Below are 18,063 nucleotides of genomic sequence, written 5' to 3'. Positions count from 1 at the left end.
CTATGCAAGATTTTGCTTAATAAATATTTTTTGCTAAAATATATTTCCCTTCAAAGGTTGTTTAGTAAACTAGATTCTCCTGATCTATTTTCATCTAACTCTTGTGGCCATTATAAATATAAGAAATTTCATACTTTCATTTAAAATTGTTTGACATACTGTTCTATTTTTCACAACATAAGATTATGGCATTCATACCTCATCAAGGAAAATAACTTTTTTGAACTTGTAAAAATGAAATTATTTTTGTATAAATGCGATACATATGCCGTGTACATCATTAATCAATTAAATAAATCGTCAATCATCTCACACAACAGCTCTTTAATTAGAAATGTACGGATGAATTTGTAGTACAAAGTGTAATCAAATTTTGTGTTGAGGTAATCAATTAGATTACACAATAGGAATTGAAGCGACCTGGCCTTATCCAGTGGAATATGGCAAAAGCAGATACAAAATTGGCCATACCCATTTTTGAGAGTTTATATGTGGCTCATAACTAGTTTAAAATCGTTACTTTATATATATATATGCAATATTTAATCTTGTGTGACATAAATTAATAATATAAGAAAAAAGTGATTTGTAAAATAAAAGAAAAAAAAAGAGTAAGTAGAAATAGACATACTCGAAATTAAAAAGCAAGAATGCAAAGGCTTTCATACATGGAATAAGTAAGAACGAATATAAGACCATCACATTATTTTACGATCAAAATCCCGTGGATTCATTGTAAAAGAAAAAGGAGGTTCTATTCTATATATAAACGACCAAAGAAAAGAAAAAGAAACTACTAGGGACAAACTTCCCAGCAAAGTTGCTGAGATATATACAATACAAAGAATGAAACAAGTTTTCAATTTATTTTTATTGGGGGCAGTTGGACTTGGGAGAACTCAATTCTAGGCATAACATAATATACATTCAATTCATACTGATGAATAGTCAATAAACGCTAACCCTACTATTGTAATATCTATAAACACATGGGGAAAAGATTTTACGAATGTACCTGTACTAAAGCTAAAATCAAACAACAACAGTACCACAAATACCTTCCTTGCCTCTCAGATTAACTTCGTTGATCAGGGTCAATTATGGGAAAGTCCAGCCACCACCATATGTATCTCAATAAGCTAAGGAAGCCATCTTATTCCATCAACCTTGGAACTCCTTCATTCTAATATTCCCACATATAAATACTGTTAATTAATTAGTAATTGAAACAATGGACACCTGTGTAATCATTGTCATTAGTGCTACTCTAACAAGAAGCTCTTCTCAGTGTTACTTTCCAATCTTGCTTTGTTTGGATCCATTGCTAAGCGAAAAAAGGGGCCATCAACTTGGACAACCGAGTTTGGAATAACTAGTTGTGGGCAGCTTTCTCTATTATGACCCACATGGACATTATCATAATTTATGTAAGGAGCACTGTAGCAGTCAACAAGACTTGCATTTTTAGGTGTTGGTGTTGTATTGTTGTCGTGGTCATTTCCATCATTCAATATTTTTTCGTAAGGATCCCTTATTATGATGGAATTACCACATTGTCTAGGTTGTGTCTGGTAGAATACCTTTGAAACAACTAGTTCTCCATCTTTCTCTTCTTCATTACTGCCAAGATGGTATTGATGCATCACCCAATTAGTCTTCTCAGGCTTCTTTTGCCTACCATAGTTGGTGTAGAGTACTAGTATTTTTTTAAAACCTTTTACTGCACCACCAGCTGCAAAAACTGCTCTCGTTTTTCCCGTTTTGTGCCATCTTGTTTCACTTCCTTCATCATCAGTGTGAACCTTTCTTCTTTTCCTTGTTCCAGTTGTGTATGCTTTTGAAGGCCTATGAAAGAAGTGCCGTATCTGTCCATCTTTGCTAACTCCTGCCATGTTTCGTAGAATAATTTCTCATATTTCTCACAATGTATAGGAAGTCTTCTGATTAATTAATTTTATACACATAACACAAAGCATACATATAATAAAAGAGAGCAATTGTATAATAAGGAAAGCAAAACGTAATGATGTACTCTACATCTGGCCATAAAATAGAAATTCAAAAGTCCTAGCTATTTCACAAAAATTTAAGAATTTAGTTATTTCAATGACGTGGTATTAAATTTCTCAATAATTTACATTTTTTTTAAATTATCCTTAATTTCTTTCTATAATTAATTATTGTCAATGAGAGAGATAATTGTGATCAGTTATCTTTCTTTATCCTCGTGAGAAAGTTTAAGAAATTGGTGTACTACATTTAATTAATACTTTTTTTGCTAAATAATTAACGCTGTAAACAATTTAGATATAATCTTATAAAACACACTTGAAAACATTCTTATTTAAAGGAATAGATATTTAATTCAAAGATAAGTAAGGCTACAAATATGAAAAAGAAAAAATAGTATCTATATAGTTACATGAATTATTGAATTATGTATAAAGGACTAATCTGGTTGTTATGAAATCAATATAAGAAAAATGATTGTTTTTTAGACTGTGTTACTTTCCTAATTAATATGCACAAATTTTATGCATATATATGAATTAAAAAAGATAAATCTACCCAAAAGTACATATATATATATCTCACAGACCATGAATGAATGACTAACAATTATTTTCAATTATATATACTCATGAAATGTTAACTCTATATTCATCCAATTTTAAAAAATGACCTCAACATTAGATTTGTAGATGCTTGTTAAAGGTTATCCATACAAGAATTAATACTCAAATCACGGATAGCATCATAGAAAAAAAAATTATTCTTTTCTAGATCACTAGTACTTAACACAATTATATTGTGACTCAAACTCAAGACTACATATTAAGTTGAAATAAATTTTTATTAGTTGATTTATAGGCTCAGTAATAATTACTTACTTTGTTAATGATTGGGAAATTTTTTATTATATTTTTTATCTTTATTAGTCAGATGCCTAAGTGTTACAGTAAAAGATCAATTAGTAATTTTGAAAACGTGATTGATGTTTGGAAATTAAACCTCGTCAAAAATAAAATCTGGGTTCATTAACCAGTAAGAATAAGTTAAGAAAAGTCCTACTAAGAGTAACAAGGCAGCAACCTAATTTTCGAGTTGATACAATTAGCCGACAACCCTCCTATATTTGGTGTCATAAAAAAATATTGCTGAAAATTAAGCGCTAAAATTTACATTTCACTTGCTATGTGGTTAATGTAAGATAGGATGCCACTTTTGAGTTTGGTAGTCATTGCCAACTTAGGCACTTTCTTGTAACACACTTGAACGAGTTGGTTATAGAAGAGAGGTGAGTGTTCCTCCTGTATGCTTCTTTATTTTTAGATATCATCTTCTAAGAATGACACATACAAGGTCTGGACAGAAAATTTTGTTTGCCACGTTATAATTACAAGAAAGATGAATCAAAAGAGGAAAATTAACTTTCACATACCATGATTTCTAACCGATTTTAAACTTTTTAGTATCTAAAAAATACATTAATGTTTATAAAGGTCATGTTAAAACCAGAGAAATTTTATCATAATGTTAGTTTTAGAGATCTCATTTTATATAGAGAGAGCATAAATGTTCTGCAGTCATTTTCGACCGCCTTATGATTATATCCTTTTCAAAGAAAAAAAATCATTTTCGTTACTAAAACAATTAATTTCATGCATGCGGTACCGTGCACATCAAGACGTGTCTCCCAATAAATGAGAACTTCAATGACGAGAATATCACATATGCAACACATCCAACGGTATTCCAATACACAATACTATATTAATTAGACAAAACATAAAATAAAGTATCAAACACCTGGTAGCTTTTCTGGGTGTGTATAACAAATCCCATTCTCGCCTTCAAGCGTTGGTATGAACTCATCAATTAGGGGATGAAGCTTGCACACATCAGATGCCACTTTTGCCTCCAAATGTTCTATTATTTCTTGGTCATTCGGATCAAACTTCACTCCAGCTGGTAACCCCGGCAAGTCATGAATTCCACCCTAACAGTTCATCACACACAACAAAAGCTAAAGTTGGTACATAAAACAAAAGCTACATCGTAAAAAGAAATAAAAGCACAAACATAGGTTAGGGAAAGCATATATATGTGTGCGTGTGTGTGTTGTGGGGGGGGGGGGGGGGGGGTTGGGGATAAAAAACTTTAGTTACCTGATCTTTGAATTCAATGTTATGGCCGCATGAGGGACATGTTATAGTTCGAATTTCTTCGGTGAGTTTTATGTCAGTAACAACAGTGTCACGAGTAATAATTGGCGTGATTGATTCCATTCCCCTCTCCTCATCAGAGTCATTATTGCACCATGTCATCTTTCTGTGTTAATTTCCTTTGCACATATATCACAACACAGAACCCTTTTTCTTTCAAACGCTTCTACAATATCAGCTAGTTCCCTAATAAAATATTAAAAAGTAAGGAAAAAATTGAGATGAAAAAGGGTGAAGAAAGGTAAAGCTAGTTGCTTGTCTCTTTGAGGACTCGTTTATTCTGAATCACCTTCTGGTTGCTCGAAGAGAGAGAATTTAATCATACCAGGTTCCCACTTTTTCCTTTCTTCTGTATGTGTTCTCTATGTTATGATTCAATGATTGAACCGTGTTTGATTTCCGAACTGGTTGGCTCCTGTTCACGGAGAGAGAGAGAGAGAGAGGATATATAGCCCCCAAAAAGAAAAGTGAGAAATAAAAGGGATAGTCTAGATCAAATAGGAAAGATTGCTTGGAGGTCACGTTTGGCTATGCTCTCGTAATACGATGTACAAAGGAATAAATGCGGCCTAGCTGGGGAGACTTCTTTTGGTGTAGGGGTTAAAAATGATTAATTGCACTTGACCCTGATTAAGCAATTAAAAGGGTATCATTATTATACATGAAAGGCTAAAACTTTACTAACAAAAAGATGGAGGGGAAAAGGTGGTGGCAAGAGTGGAGACGGGGCAATCTGATTCTTCTTAGGACGTTTCACCTCTTTAGAGAGAGTGTGTGTGTGTGCCAGTGTTGGGAACTTTAGCTGCAGTGTCAAATTTGAGTGCTCTTAAAGATATGCAAAAATTCATTGACATTAGACATTTACCTACGAACCGATTAATAAAGAATGTAACATAAGGAATACGTTTATGATCGATTTAAGTATATATATTCACCAACCAACAAAAGACGCTGTATATTCCTATTAATCCCTTTCTTCACGTAGATTCATATTTAAAGTTGTCACTCTCTCTCGCTCTCCTTTTAATTTCCCTTCACATCCATAGCAAACAATTATTCCACTTATGGACACAAGGAAAATGTGATCACAATTTCATGCAAACATGTTACAACAATTTAAAAGAAAAATTGTCACCGATTTTAATAATTATTATTTTAAGAATTAAAAAATTATCAAAAAAACAAAAACATTTTAATATTCCGAAGTATCCTTCCCGTAATTCTATCTCGGCACTAACTTGTTTGTAGTAATTTCATCTGATGGCGTGACCACTTATTGTCATATTTACGCGGAGACATGCAACCCTCGTTAAATTAGAATCCGTTTGCCTTTAAATGCTATATTATTATATGATGCATTAGAATATGTTTATGCAACCAAAAAAAATTAAGTACAATTTTTATATTATTTTTATTTAAAAACTTATTTAATAAAAATATATATACTTTAATTTTAATTAAAAATAATGCTTTAAAAATTATAGTTATTAATTTTATCATTAGACAACACTGCTATATATCATCTAATTCAGCTTAAGGGGACACGAAAACATAAGACTATTTTCATTAAACAAGAGATTTGCTACGGTACGGGACGGGACATTGGCTCCAAAGTCATGGACCTTGATGGGATCAACAAGTGACAGGTCACGTTGAAGGGATGTTGTTGTCAATTTGCATTGAAGCATAAATTGATTTCAAGTGAGATAATTTGGTTTAGATGTTGACTTGAAAACACGAAAAATAGACACGAACATAGACGCGCATAACCATACGTTAATCATTAATATTCCACGTGGCAGCCGCCGACACGTCTTTGTGAGCTTCTCAAAGAAGTCACGCAAAGAGAAGCTTAGGCATTAAGCTTCTTCTTCTCCTTTGGATACCGTATGCATACGCACACCGAATGACACTGTATCTTTATCTTTTTTTAGTGTGTATTTTATGCATTTTAATACATAAAATAATTATTGTTGTTAATTTTATATTAATAAATAATAGAGTTTGTAGTTTGTTTTAAAAATGTAAATATTTTTATTTTTATAAAATATTATAAAAATCATATTCGTTAATTTAAAAGGTAACTTTTTAAATGTATGAATAGTGTGACCTTCCAATATTGTTCAAGGTAGTTACGAGTGGGCTGGATTAAGTTTGATTAAAAGTAAATTTTAAATCAATAATATTTAATTGAATTAAATTATATCAAAATTTAACTAATTCACTTCAGATCAAACTAGAGTCATAGAATGTATTCACACACATATATTAAAATAAAAGATAAAAACAAGTTGAAATAGTTTAAATTAGATTGAATTTTTTAAATTTTAAAGTAGTCCGTGATTCTATATTTAAAATACTAGTATTCATATTTTTTATTTGAATCCATTTTAGTATACTTATTTCGTTAGTTGGATTAGTTTTAATATTATTTTTAATTATTATGAATTATTGTGTGGTAATCAATTAGTCTTAGTTAAGATTATGTGTCTAAATTTTATAAATTATGAGAAAATAGAGAAAAAAAAATTCGTAAGTGGCTAAACATTTACATGAACATAGAACTAGGTATATGAAAAAGTATACTAGGATATATAATACGTGATCGTGTATTTTAAACTTTTCCTGAGGAGATGTTTGTTTTAATATTATATTTTTAAGAATGAAAAATTATGATTATTAATCTCATTTTTCATCAAATATAAAAAAATAATTAGTATTTATCATTATTTTTGGAATATATTTTGAAATTTAAATAAAGAAGAAAGAATATGATAAAAAGAAGTTGGACTGAAAATTAATACTTGCATTATAAGATAATTCACTTCCATATCATTGCAAAGCAATTATCCAGCTCTCTCCATAAAAAAATTTTAAAAAATTAAAAAAACCATAAATTTCTCATTTTCATAAAAATCTATAAGATATGTTTTATTTCAAATTATGTTAAAACATTAAAATTTTATTTTTGCACAAATACTATGAGTGTTTCTAACTGTAGATATCACTTTGCTGTGTTTATTGGCTTTATTTTCAGTATGTAATAAAAAAATACTTTTCGTTTAATTTAGCTATTAATCTTTATGAAAAAGCACACCCTAAGCTTTTGTTTAGGTATAAGAATTTTAAATTACTAAATTGCATAAATTTGATTAATAAAAAAATATTTTTAAAATACTTTATAATTTTAATTTTAAAAAATAATGTAAAATAGAAAAAATTTTAAATGACATGTCATTCAAAAATTTTAAAAATATCGTATTATACTTAACTTTTTATAATTATAATTTATAATTCATCTCATATTTAATTTACATTTTAATCATTCTTCATTATTAATGTCAAATTCTCATGAATTATAAAATTTTCTATTCAAATCCAACTTAAAGCAATATATCATCTAAATGCTACCAATCATTTCTATTGAAAAAATATACTTACAATATTTATTCTCAAAACACATGCATAAAGTATCTACATAAAAAAATAGCATATAAATATTATATCAGTATTTATTATTTTTGTTTATTTTCTTCTTATGATAATTTTTTTAAAAAAAAAGGAGTTGCTTTGAGAAAATTAGTTGTTTTTTTAATGTGTAACTGTGTATTACATTTTTGTTCAGTATATGTGAAATTTTGTAATAATCTTATGGTTTTTAACAATGTATATGATAAAAATTGTTACATATAATATACTGTATAGACTCAAAAGGAACTTATTTTTACATTTATAAAGGTATAATTAAAAAATAATAATTAATGTCATTTTAGAATTTTTAAACGAAAATAATAGAAAGAAAATATTTCCTTAAAAGAGATAGATAAATAGAAATAAATATGTTGTATTAACATTTTGACTTAAAAAAAATGAATTTTAAACGCCCAGTACGTGCTTTGCTCAATAAGAAGATTACTGTACAAGGAGTCGCGCAAAAAAGTTCTCTGACTTATATATTAAGATCACAAATTAACCCTAAAATAATGTTTTTTTTTTTTTGTCTGAAAAATAATGACTTATAAAGATGCGATTGGTGGCTTACTAAGGAAACCAACTGCATGTGATGACACAAATGTGATCGCACAAATGCCATCACAAACAAATTATTCAGAAACAATTAAGCCAAACTTAAGGAAGAAGCCACCCAACTTGTCTAGTAAAACAAGCCATAGTCCTCCTTGTAAATATCCTTGTCTTTGTTTGGATGGAAATATGAAATTAAAAGAATTTAAAAAAAGAGGATAAAAAATAAAATAAAAATTGAAAATTTATTTTTACTTATTTGAATGAACAAAAATAAATAATAGCTTCAATAAAACTATTTTTATAAAAAAATATAATTAAAAATTAAATATAACATAATTTCTTAATTAGCATTATTTTTCAAAGTATTTTACTATTTTAAAATTATTTAACACTAAAATAAATTTAAAAGGAAAAAGAACCCCCCCCCCTCATCACTTTTATTTTCATGGCTCTATTGAGAACAAAAAGAAAATGTAAATGTCACTGTCTTATTATTATTTTTTATTTTCACTAAAACATAAAATATACAACAAATAAAAATATTTTTTTTATGTATATAAATTTATTTTTCTTAATTTTTTTTCTCTCTCAAAATCACCCCATCTAAACATATTCTTGGTGAATGAAAATTTGAGAAAATAAAATGAAAAAAAGAAAAAGGAAGGTACACTGTAAAGAAAGGAAAAGAGTGGCCTAAAACAATTTCAAATACTTAATAATTGTTTGATCCATTATCTTCGATCGGAGAATGTCTGAGTTAATTAAGATAAAATTTTCTTACATTTTTAATGTTATTGGAATAATCTTTAGAAAATCTCGATATCGTACATTATATCCACTCTCTTTCTTGATTATTGTGTAAAATTATATCAATGAGACTAAGCTGCACCACAAATGGAGGGTATCCAAAGTGTTGCAATGAAGGCCTTCAAATTAGATACTCTATAGTTGGATAAAACTATCCTCTTCTACAAGTTGTGATGATTTGAAATGTTTGAAATTAAATTACAATAGCTATATAGAAAATTGAGACTTGAGCGTGGTTTTGAAATGGCAATAATTTCTATTGAAAGGTTTCTAACTCGGCAATTTTCAATATTTTACCCATATCAAATGACATCCAGCAAAAATCGTGATTTAGAAGATGTTGTGTTATAAAATCTATTTTATAACAACTAACTTTGAAAATTCGTACTTCAGTTCAGGAGCTCCAACGTTCCATTCTTTACCTTACTAAGAAAGCTTGAAATTTTTGTCACGAGTAATTATTAAAAATAGAAATAATATAGTATAATTTGAACATCTCTTAAGAATATAATAATAATAATACTAACAAAAATAATATAATAAAACTAGTGTTGAAATTAAATATTAATAAAAAATTATATTAAAAAATATATATATATATATAAGTAATAATAACCTATAATTTAATAGTATTAAAATTTTGAATTAGGTTTAACCTTCTTGTTTATCTTATCAATTGTCCCATCAACTATTTCTTTATAAAAAAATTATGTCAATAGTAACGCTAGTCCTAGTTGAATTATCAATTAATATTTTTTATCATAAAAATCAACATGTAAAGTAAATTATTTGTCACTTTACAATTTCAATGATACATTAATTTTTTTTTCTAATTTTATTCTTATATAATTATTATAAAAGTTTTGAAAATTGCAATAGTTTTATTTTCTCAACAATCACTTACTTTTTTCTTCTACAGTCCATTTATTGTTATAGTTATTTCCACAAAAAAAAGTATAATAAAAAATTCAATAATACTTTTTAATAAAAAGAAAAATACTAAATATATTTATTAATTCTTGTATCATATTTTTAAAAGACTATAATTCTGAACCGAGTATATGTAAAAAGTATCAGCATGCATTATTCCAGAAAATATGTTTCAATGATTCGTAAATCCACAGCATGAGAATGATGTTATTTTCCAAAGCTACATCATTCTCCTGTGATTTTAGTGTTAACATCTAAGATTTCGTGAACGTGGCTGGTTTAGTCTACATATGACTTTTCGTATTAAAATAAAATTGGATAGGGTTTTTGAAGAAACGTAGGGTTTTGTTTTTAACACATAACATCATGAAGTCCACACTTTGCCAATCCCATTATCATTGAATAAAAGATAAAATCTAAGTGCCTGTCTCTTAGTCAAAAGTTTCACGAATTTTTGCCTATGCGCTGTAACTGGAAATCCACTTCCGTTGAGTTATATCAAATTAAAATACTTTTAAAGTATATATTGTACAAAATTTTTAAGATCACCGAGTCTCATGTTTAAATTATTTTTTAGTATCAATTTAACAACACAAAAACTTATATTTTATTCACCATATTCGGTGAAAAGTGAAGACAATTTTAAGTTTCGTATAATTTAACCAAATTTAACATATCGTGTATTGAATTGCACATATATAATTTCGAGTATTTTCAGCTCCATATTTTTTTTCTTTGGGCTCATACCCCAAAATAATATAACTTTAAGGAACAAAGAGTAACAAAACTTCAACAGTAATATTTTCACTTTCCTTACACTATTCTTTTTCTTTTGTTTTATTTTGGGTTTTTTGTTCAGATAAAGGCGGCAAAAGTTAAAATTGCTCGTCCAGGCAAGTTTTATAAAACAGATTTTCTTTTTCTTTTTCTTTTTCTTAAACTCTCATTCAAAACACTTTCATCAATAAACCAAACTCACTTTTTATTGGTCAGTTATAGCTAGTCATATCAAGAAAGACTCTTAATTAAATCTAAATAAAATTTGTAATAAAACTAATTTTAGTTTTTTTTTATTGCATCACATATTTTTTATTTAAAAGTATAAAAACAATTTCACGAGATAAATTTAACGGACACCAATTCTTAATTCGTCACATAGTTGATAAAATGTCTTAAATTAAAATAAAATCATGTGTTAAACGTTTTTTTTTTTTAAATCCGGGAGTGAAGGATAGGAAGAAAGGAAATATAGATTATTTTACAGAGAATGAAACTCCCATTACTCTCTTTATTTTATTTTATTTTATTTTGTCCTTTTTCATGTCATTATTCTTCTTAAGTTTTTTTTTTTTAGGAAAATAATGATATTTTCAGTGCCTAACACCACTTACATATCAAATAAGAGAATAATAACATCTAAACATTAAGAATAACAGTTTCTAATAGCAATACTACAATCCTTTAAACAAATAAATAGTTCTTACTACGTTCTCACTACCAGGGACAAAATAGTCTTAACCTGAGTCATGTCTCGTTCAGCAACTCACCAAACATATACCGAAAAAAAATAAAAATTCAGGTCTCATCTATTGTCTTGACGAGGAAGACCCAATTACTGAAAATGTTGGCCTAGAATGGTTTAGTTAGGCAACTGTTGGGCCAATTAACTTTGTAGAGCCCAAGGTGTACGTGATAAAATTTAATACTATTCCTTTTTAAAAAATATATTATTTATAAAAAATTGTAAAAAATATTTAAATTACCCAAATTTTAAAATAATAAGTTGTTTTCAGCATATTAAATATGATATTTTATTGAATTAATTCTAATAATATATTTTGTAATAATAAATTTTTACAATAATTATTTATTATAGCAGATGCAATTATTTATTTTCTTAAAGCATGAAAAAATTGTGTTAATAATGTAAATATATATAGCAACTATTTTTTGATTGAATTATAATTTTTTAATATTATAAATATGATAAATTGATATATGATCCAATAATTAAAAAAATTCAACAATTTTCATATAAAATATATATTTATACAATAGATAATTTGTCATATATATATATATATATAATTTAATATTTACTTTATGTTATATAACAATAAGTTAAAAATAAATTTATTTTATATTTTACATATTAACATAATTTTATATATAAATATTTGTGTAGAATAAATAACATTTGTGTTTCATATATAAATACATTTTTAATATATTTTAAAAAATATTTCTCATATAAATATTATAATAATTAAATTATATTATCCTAATTCAATAATATAAAAAATATTAAATAATTTTTTTATTAAAAATATAATAAAATTAATAATTTTAATAATCTACTTAGTCAATAAATATATTTTTATATTAATTTTTTTAAAAAATTGTGTGAAATAAATTTTATTTCTCATGATATAGATATTTAGATTCTTATATATATATATACATATATATATATATATTAATAATATTAATATTTATATTAAATTTTTTAATTTCATATTTTACATAAAATAGATTTTAAAAAATAATTATAAATTTAAAAAATAATAATATTATTCAATAATATTTTTTTAAAAATAAAACATGATGATGTGATAAATACATGTGATATATTTTTTTATAAACTCAATCAAGAACATTTGGCAGGTGATTTACTTTGATTTTTAATTTTTGTACGTAAAACTAAACTAAACTAAAAAGAATTACCAAGATACTAATTTTATATTAATTAGGCATTATCGTAGATTATATTCATGTATGTTAAATTAAGTTTATTTTGATTTATAATTATTTAAATTTAATTTTAAAATAATTATTAGCATAATTCAATAATATAAAAGCAGTAAATAATTTTTTAATGAAAATATAAAAAAATAAAAAAAAAATTATACTTTACTTTATTAATAAATATATATTATGCTAATTTTATTAAATAAATAATTGTAATTGATATAAATATTTAATTTCTGTAATATAAATATTTATATCTTTATATACATGTTTATTTTTTTTATTGTGGAGAAATATAAATTTTTATATTAAATTTTATATCTCTGTACAAAATAAATAAAATTTCTAAAATTAAAAGAATTAATCCAAACTATTTTAATATAATACTTTATATTATTAATCATATTTTCACGTAGTTAAATTTAATTGTTAATCTCTATATTTATAATTAAATTAAATAAAGTAAAATTACAAACATACTAAATTTATATTAATTTTTCATTTTATTATTATATAAATAATAAACATTATTTTGAATTATATTTATATTTTTTATGCATTTATATATAAATATATTTTTAATATATTTACAAGCGAATTCATTTTCATGTTACTGTATAATAATTGAATTTTATTAGTTTAATTTAACGATAAAGAGAATAATATATGAAACTTTTTTAAAATATAAAAAATTTAATAATTTTAATCGTTAATTTTATTTAAATATATATATATATATATATATATATATGCTAATTTTATTAAATAACTATTTGTATATAATACATATATTTTCTTCTCCTAATATAAATATAAACTTATATTTTCACATGTTTGAGTAACATAAATATTTATAATAAATTTTTTAACCTTTTATTTTATAGAAAAATATTTTTATAAATCAATAATTATAAATTAAAATATATAATAACATTCTTTAAAATAAAAAATATTGTTCATTCAAAAAATAAAATATTCAAAGATTACTAGTGGTTCTCGTAGAGAACTAATTTTGGGTTCAAGAAACTACTAATAAAGGTACTCTTAGTATTAGTCCTAATTGGAGATGTTAAATGGACCAACTCTAACTAATTTAACTTAAATGCATGTAAGTTAGGGTAAAAAAATTCACAATACAAAAAACTTAGGGTTAAGTTAGTTATAGTTAACTCACAGGTCAACTACCTTTGAAAAAAATTATTATAATCTATTAAAAATATTTAGTTTACATTTTTTATTATAATCTTAAAAATAAATAAAAGTAGTTAAAATAAAAAATAGTTAAATTTATATAATATTAAATATTTAGAATGAATTATTGCTATTAAATAAAATTAAATAAAATATAATAATTTCTTATCAAATTAACTTACATGTTTATCTAATTTATTATCAACTAATAAATTATTAATTTTAAAAATAAATTTAATTAAATATACACTAAATACACATTTCTCTTAAAAAAAAATATGCGCTAGAGAGTTACACATTTTAAACTACATAGAAGTTGAGAAAAAAAAAAAACAGAGAGTTAATAATAATAATAAACTGGTAAATGGTCATGTTTATAAAAAATAAATTAATAACTTTGTTGCTATCTAAAAAGATAATTTAAAAGATAAATAAAGCTAAATATACATTAATAGAATCATATATATATATATATATATATAGAAAGTTTAAATTGAAAAAATATATATAATATTTGAATTATTCATATATTTTTAAAATAAATAAAATTTAATATATGCTAATAATGTATTTATATTTAAAAAATAAAATTTATGTTATTTTATAGGTTCTATTTGTATTTATTCATTAGTCAAAATTAATTTTCTATTGTAATTAAAATTTATATTTATCGTGACTACATATTAAATTATAATTATAATTAAAAAATAACATAAAAATATATATAATATTCTACTTAAATTTTTCCCTTAAAAAAATGCATAAAGCATGCATTAATTACGTATTATAAATTGTGCAGAATTCTTGAGAAAGCAAAGGTGATAGTGACATTCAACTAGTCAATAAATATGTTTGACAAAAATATCTAATAAATTAGTATATTTAAAAACTAACAAACGTTTAAAAAAAATTAATTAAAAATTATTAAATTAACAATGTTTGATAAAATTAATTGTTTGATAATTATGAGGTAACGTAAAAACATGTTCATGTGAATTTTTTAATATATTTGTTTTATTTTATAGAGACAAATTATATTTTTAAGTAATTATAATTATAAACTATTTAGTTAATTTAAAATTGTTATAATTTATTGTTTAAAGATCTCATATTTTAAAAAATAAAAGAAGCATAATAATTATAATAAAAAGTATAATATTAAAATGAATTTTATTATAGTTAATAGTATAATATTAAACAAAATAATGAATAATATACTTTATTAATTAATTGAACTTAAAAAAAAAGATAGTATTAAATTATAAGTTCAAAAACTACTTTAAATAACTTATGAAAAACCGATATAATCTAGTGGAACAAATTCATTTATTAAACACAAATCAAACAAGTTTATAAATTAATTTATTAATTAAAAATTAAATAAAATATATTGTCAAACACATTCAACATCTAATATCAATAATATAAACACTGTAATATTGAAAATGATAATAATTTTATCTCTTCGAATTACTTTAATTAATTAAATTATGAAACATAAATTGTAAATATATAAATTTAATTTCCTATAAAATATACTCTATTCCGGGATTTGTTCTCTCCCACTCCTTCTCTTTCACAAGACATATGTAATTCTCTGGAAACTAAAATCAATATTTATATTAAGTCCTCAAAATCTACAACTTTGGATGATTACGTAATCACATTCACAAAAGCTGAAAAAAAAAACATATACAGACATTAAAAGCTGATGGAAATAAAGACTAAGAAAAAGGAAAGAAAAGAAAAGGTCAGTTCCATGACCAAAAGGATCCCCACGATCCACGGAACAAGAGATTAATAAGATTCAGCGTCCTAAGGGCGACGGCACCGTCACACCTTTCTATTTCAAAATTCCCCACCAAATCAACCTACGACTTCTCCACCTGTCACAACTTTAGGATGAGACCACTCCCCCATCAAAATCTACCAATTTTCTTACCAATTACTCGCATCCAATGAATGTCAAACTCACCAAACTCATCTCAGTATTGTCCTCCTCCTTTTAACCAATTTAACTTACCATGTGAGGATTTATTGCTGACCAAAAAATGCGTGCCTTTTGTATTCCCAGTTAACAACCGAATCCAAGTCCATTTTTTGGTACAAAATTGCTCCATCAATAAGAATATTAGAGACACACTTCCGTTTCTAAATTGCTCAAAATGGTTGCCACTTGAGCCACGCAAGGCCTACATTTCCGTGAATTGCCAACACAAGCTGAAGCAACTTTGGCTAATCTAACAAGAGGCTTCATGTCAGAAGGAATGACCAATCTAGGATCCAAAAGTTCACTAAAATTCAAATCCTTGATCAAAGGCAAAGCCCACTTCACCAACAATCCTCCCTCACACCCTCTCCCACTCAAAAGCTCCAACAAGACCACCCCTAACCCATAAATATCACTTTCCTTGGTAGCTCCACCACTCCTCCTTTCATTCCAATACTCATCATCTACATAACCCACTAGCCCTCTCTTTTCCACAGGTGCCAAAAAGTTAAGCCCGTAATCGGAAATTCTAGCACAAAAATTTACATCAATAAGAATATTAGAGGACTTAACACACCCGTGTACAATGTTTGGTGCCACCACTTCATGCAGGTATTGAAGCCCTCTAGCTGCTCCAGCTGCAATCCTCAACCTCTTGTTCCAGTCCAAAAGTGAGGCCCCATCTGGGTTTTGATGCAAGTAAAAATCCAAGCTTGCCATGCGCACAAACTCCATCAATATAACTCTCTCACCCGGTGCTTCTGAGAATCCTATAATTGGAACAACGTTGGGGTGTTGAGCTAAAGAGAGCCATTTTAACACGGATGAGAATCCAAACCCTGCATTGCTCAACACAAGAACTGGGTGAATCCTCTTCACGGCTACAAGTTCTTCTTTCTCAAGTGTCCCAGCATACACAGTTCCTAAGCGACCCTTACCCACAATTCTCCTATGATTGAAGCCATCAGTGGCAGCATCAATTTCCATCAAAGGGTATGCCCGAGCACAAAGCTTCACAGGAAGTGTTTCTTCTGATTCAACCGGTTTCTTCTTGCAAGCAAGAAAGAGAATAACGCCAAGAACGATGAGAGATATGGATAGAGTGATCATGACCAAATCATAAGCAATATGGGCAACATGGTTCATATTTTGTTGTGATATATTTTCAATTGCTTGCAGTTGCAGGGTATTGTCGAAACGCAAATAGGTTTATGGATGGTGAAGATGGGATTATAGTAAAAGGAAGTTGGTGGGATTGGATGATATGTGAAGAGGGTGTGTGGGAAGCAGCTTATATAAAAGTATGGTGAGATATGAAACAGTTGGAAGATAAGTTGAAAGAGAAAAAAGAGGGCATGTGCTTGACAAAAGGATTGGTGAGATTAGTTGTGGTAGTTCATAGTTGGCAACCCTGCCCCTGTTTTTATACAAGGATCTCTTAAAATGACATGCTGGACTAGAATTGAGATAAGCCCTTTCTCCTTTGACACATGACTAATACTTTTTCTCACTTAATTGTGGTAGTTCATAGTTGGTTCATTTGAATATTTAAACTCTGTATTTATATATGAAAAATATTAAGTAATGTTCGTTAAAGAATTAAAAGTAATTTTTTTATTAAAAAATATATTATTTATTAATATAAAACCCATTTTAATTATATATATATATATATATATATATATATTAGTTCAATTATAATTTATAATATATTAATATATATTTAATATTTTTTTATTTTATTTTTTTCTTGTATTCAATTTGTTTTTTGCATGTTTACATGTAAAGAGGTCTTTATTAGCTATTTTCTATGGCGGCCTAACTAGAGAATGCTGTCACTCTACGGTTCCTTAAATTATGTAATTTATAGTAACTCGATGAAGCTTTTGATTAATAAATAATAATCGAGTGACTGAGCTATTCTTATATTTGTTTGGTGCGTCTACTGTTTATGGATTCCTGGTTTGCACTGAAGTGGGCTGAGAGCATGATCACATTTTAAACTATAGAGAATTACCAATTCATTATCTTTAATATATTGTTAAAAATTAATTAATAACGTTTTTAAATTGTAGCATTTAATGTTATTTATATATTAAATTTTGTAACATATTATAATTTAAAAATTTATTATAAATAATATAT

General features: G+C 26.1%; 2 protein-coding genes across 3 annotated transcripts; both read right to left on the bottom strand.

Moving 5' to 3' along the window:
* Positions 1 to 779: 779 nt before the first annotated feature.
* LOC113872655 (NAC domain-containing protein 73-like) lies at positions 780 to 5,315 on the bottom strand. Of its 2 annotated transcripts, XM_027510367.1 has the most exons (4): positions 4,516 to 4,670; positions 4,170 to 4,412; positions 3,811 to 4,000; positions 780 to 1,885 (listed from the first exon to the last, which is right to left on the bottom strand). In XM_027510367.1, exons 2-4 carry the CDS (start codon positions 4,326 to 4,328, stop codon positions 1,263 to 1,265), a joined length of 972 nt encoding a protein of 323 aa, XP_027366168.1. In that variant the 5' UTR covers positions 4,329 to 4,412; positions 4,516 to 4,670; the 3' UTR covers positions 780 to 1,262. The 2 variants fall into 2 exon arrangements, with proteins under 2 accessions (XP_027366168.1, XP_027366178.1); XM_027510377.1 differs by having other exon boundaries at positions 4,170 to 5,315.
* A 10,105-nt stretch (positions 5,316 to 15,420) lies between these two features.
* LOC113852817 (serine/threonine-protein kinase-like protein ACR4) lies at positions 15,421 to 17,310 on the bottom strand. The gene has a single exon (XM_027483192.1). It carries the CDS (start codon positions 17,062 to 17,064, stop codon positions 16,060 to 16,062), a length of 1,005 nt encoding a protein of 334 aa, XP_027338993.1. The 5' UTR covers positions 17,065 to 17,310; the 3' UTR covers positions 15,421 to 16,059.
* Between the last annotated feature and the right edge of the window lie 753 nt (positions 17,311 to 18,063).

The sequence above is a fragment of the Abrus precatorius genome, unplaced genomic scaffold, assembly GCF_003935025.1.
Source record: "Abrus precatorius isolate BTA unplaced genomic scaffold, Abrus_2018 Scaffold10, whole genome shotgun sequence".
Classification (NCBI taxonomy): domain Eukaryota; kingdom Viridiplantae; phylum Streptophyta; class Magnoliopsida; order Fabales; family Fabaceae; genus Abrus; species Abrus precatorius.
This window is presented reverse-complemented; position numbering and strand designations above follow the sequence as displayed.

Coding starts and splice junctions, on each gene's coding strand:
- LOC113872655 (XM_027510377.1), bottom strand. CDS start 4,328: ATGACATGGTGCAATAATGACTCTGATGAGGAGAGGGGAATGGAATCA. Junction 4,001..4,169: donor ACATTGAATTCAAAGATCAG/GTAACTAAAGTT, acceptor ATGAACTGTTAG/GGTGGAATTCATGACTTGCC. Junction 1,886..3,810: donor ACACCCAGAAAAGCTACCAG/GTGTTTGATACT, acceptor GAAACATGGCAG/GAGTTAGCAAAGATGGACAG.
- LOC113852817 (XM_027483192.1), bottom strand. CDS start 17,064: ATGAACCATGTTGCCCATATTGCTTATGATTTGGTCATGATCACTCTA.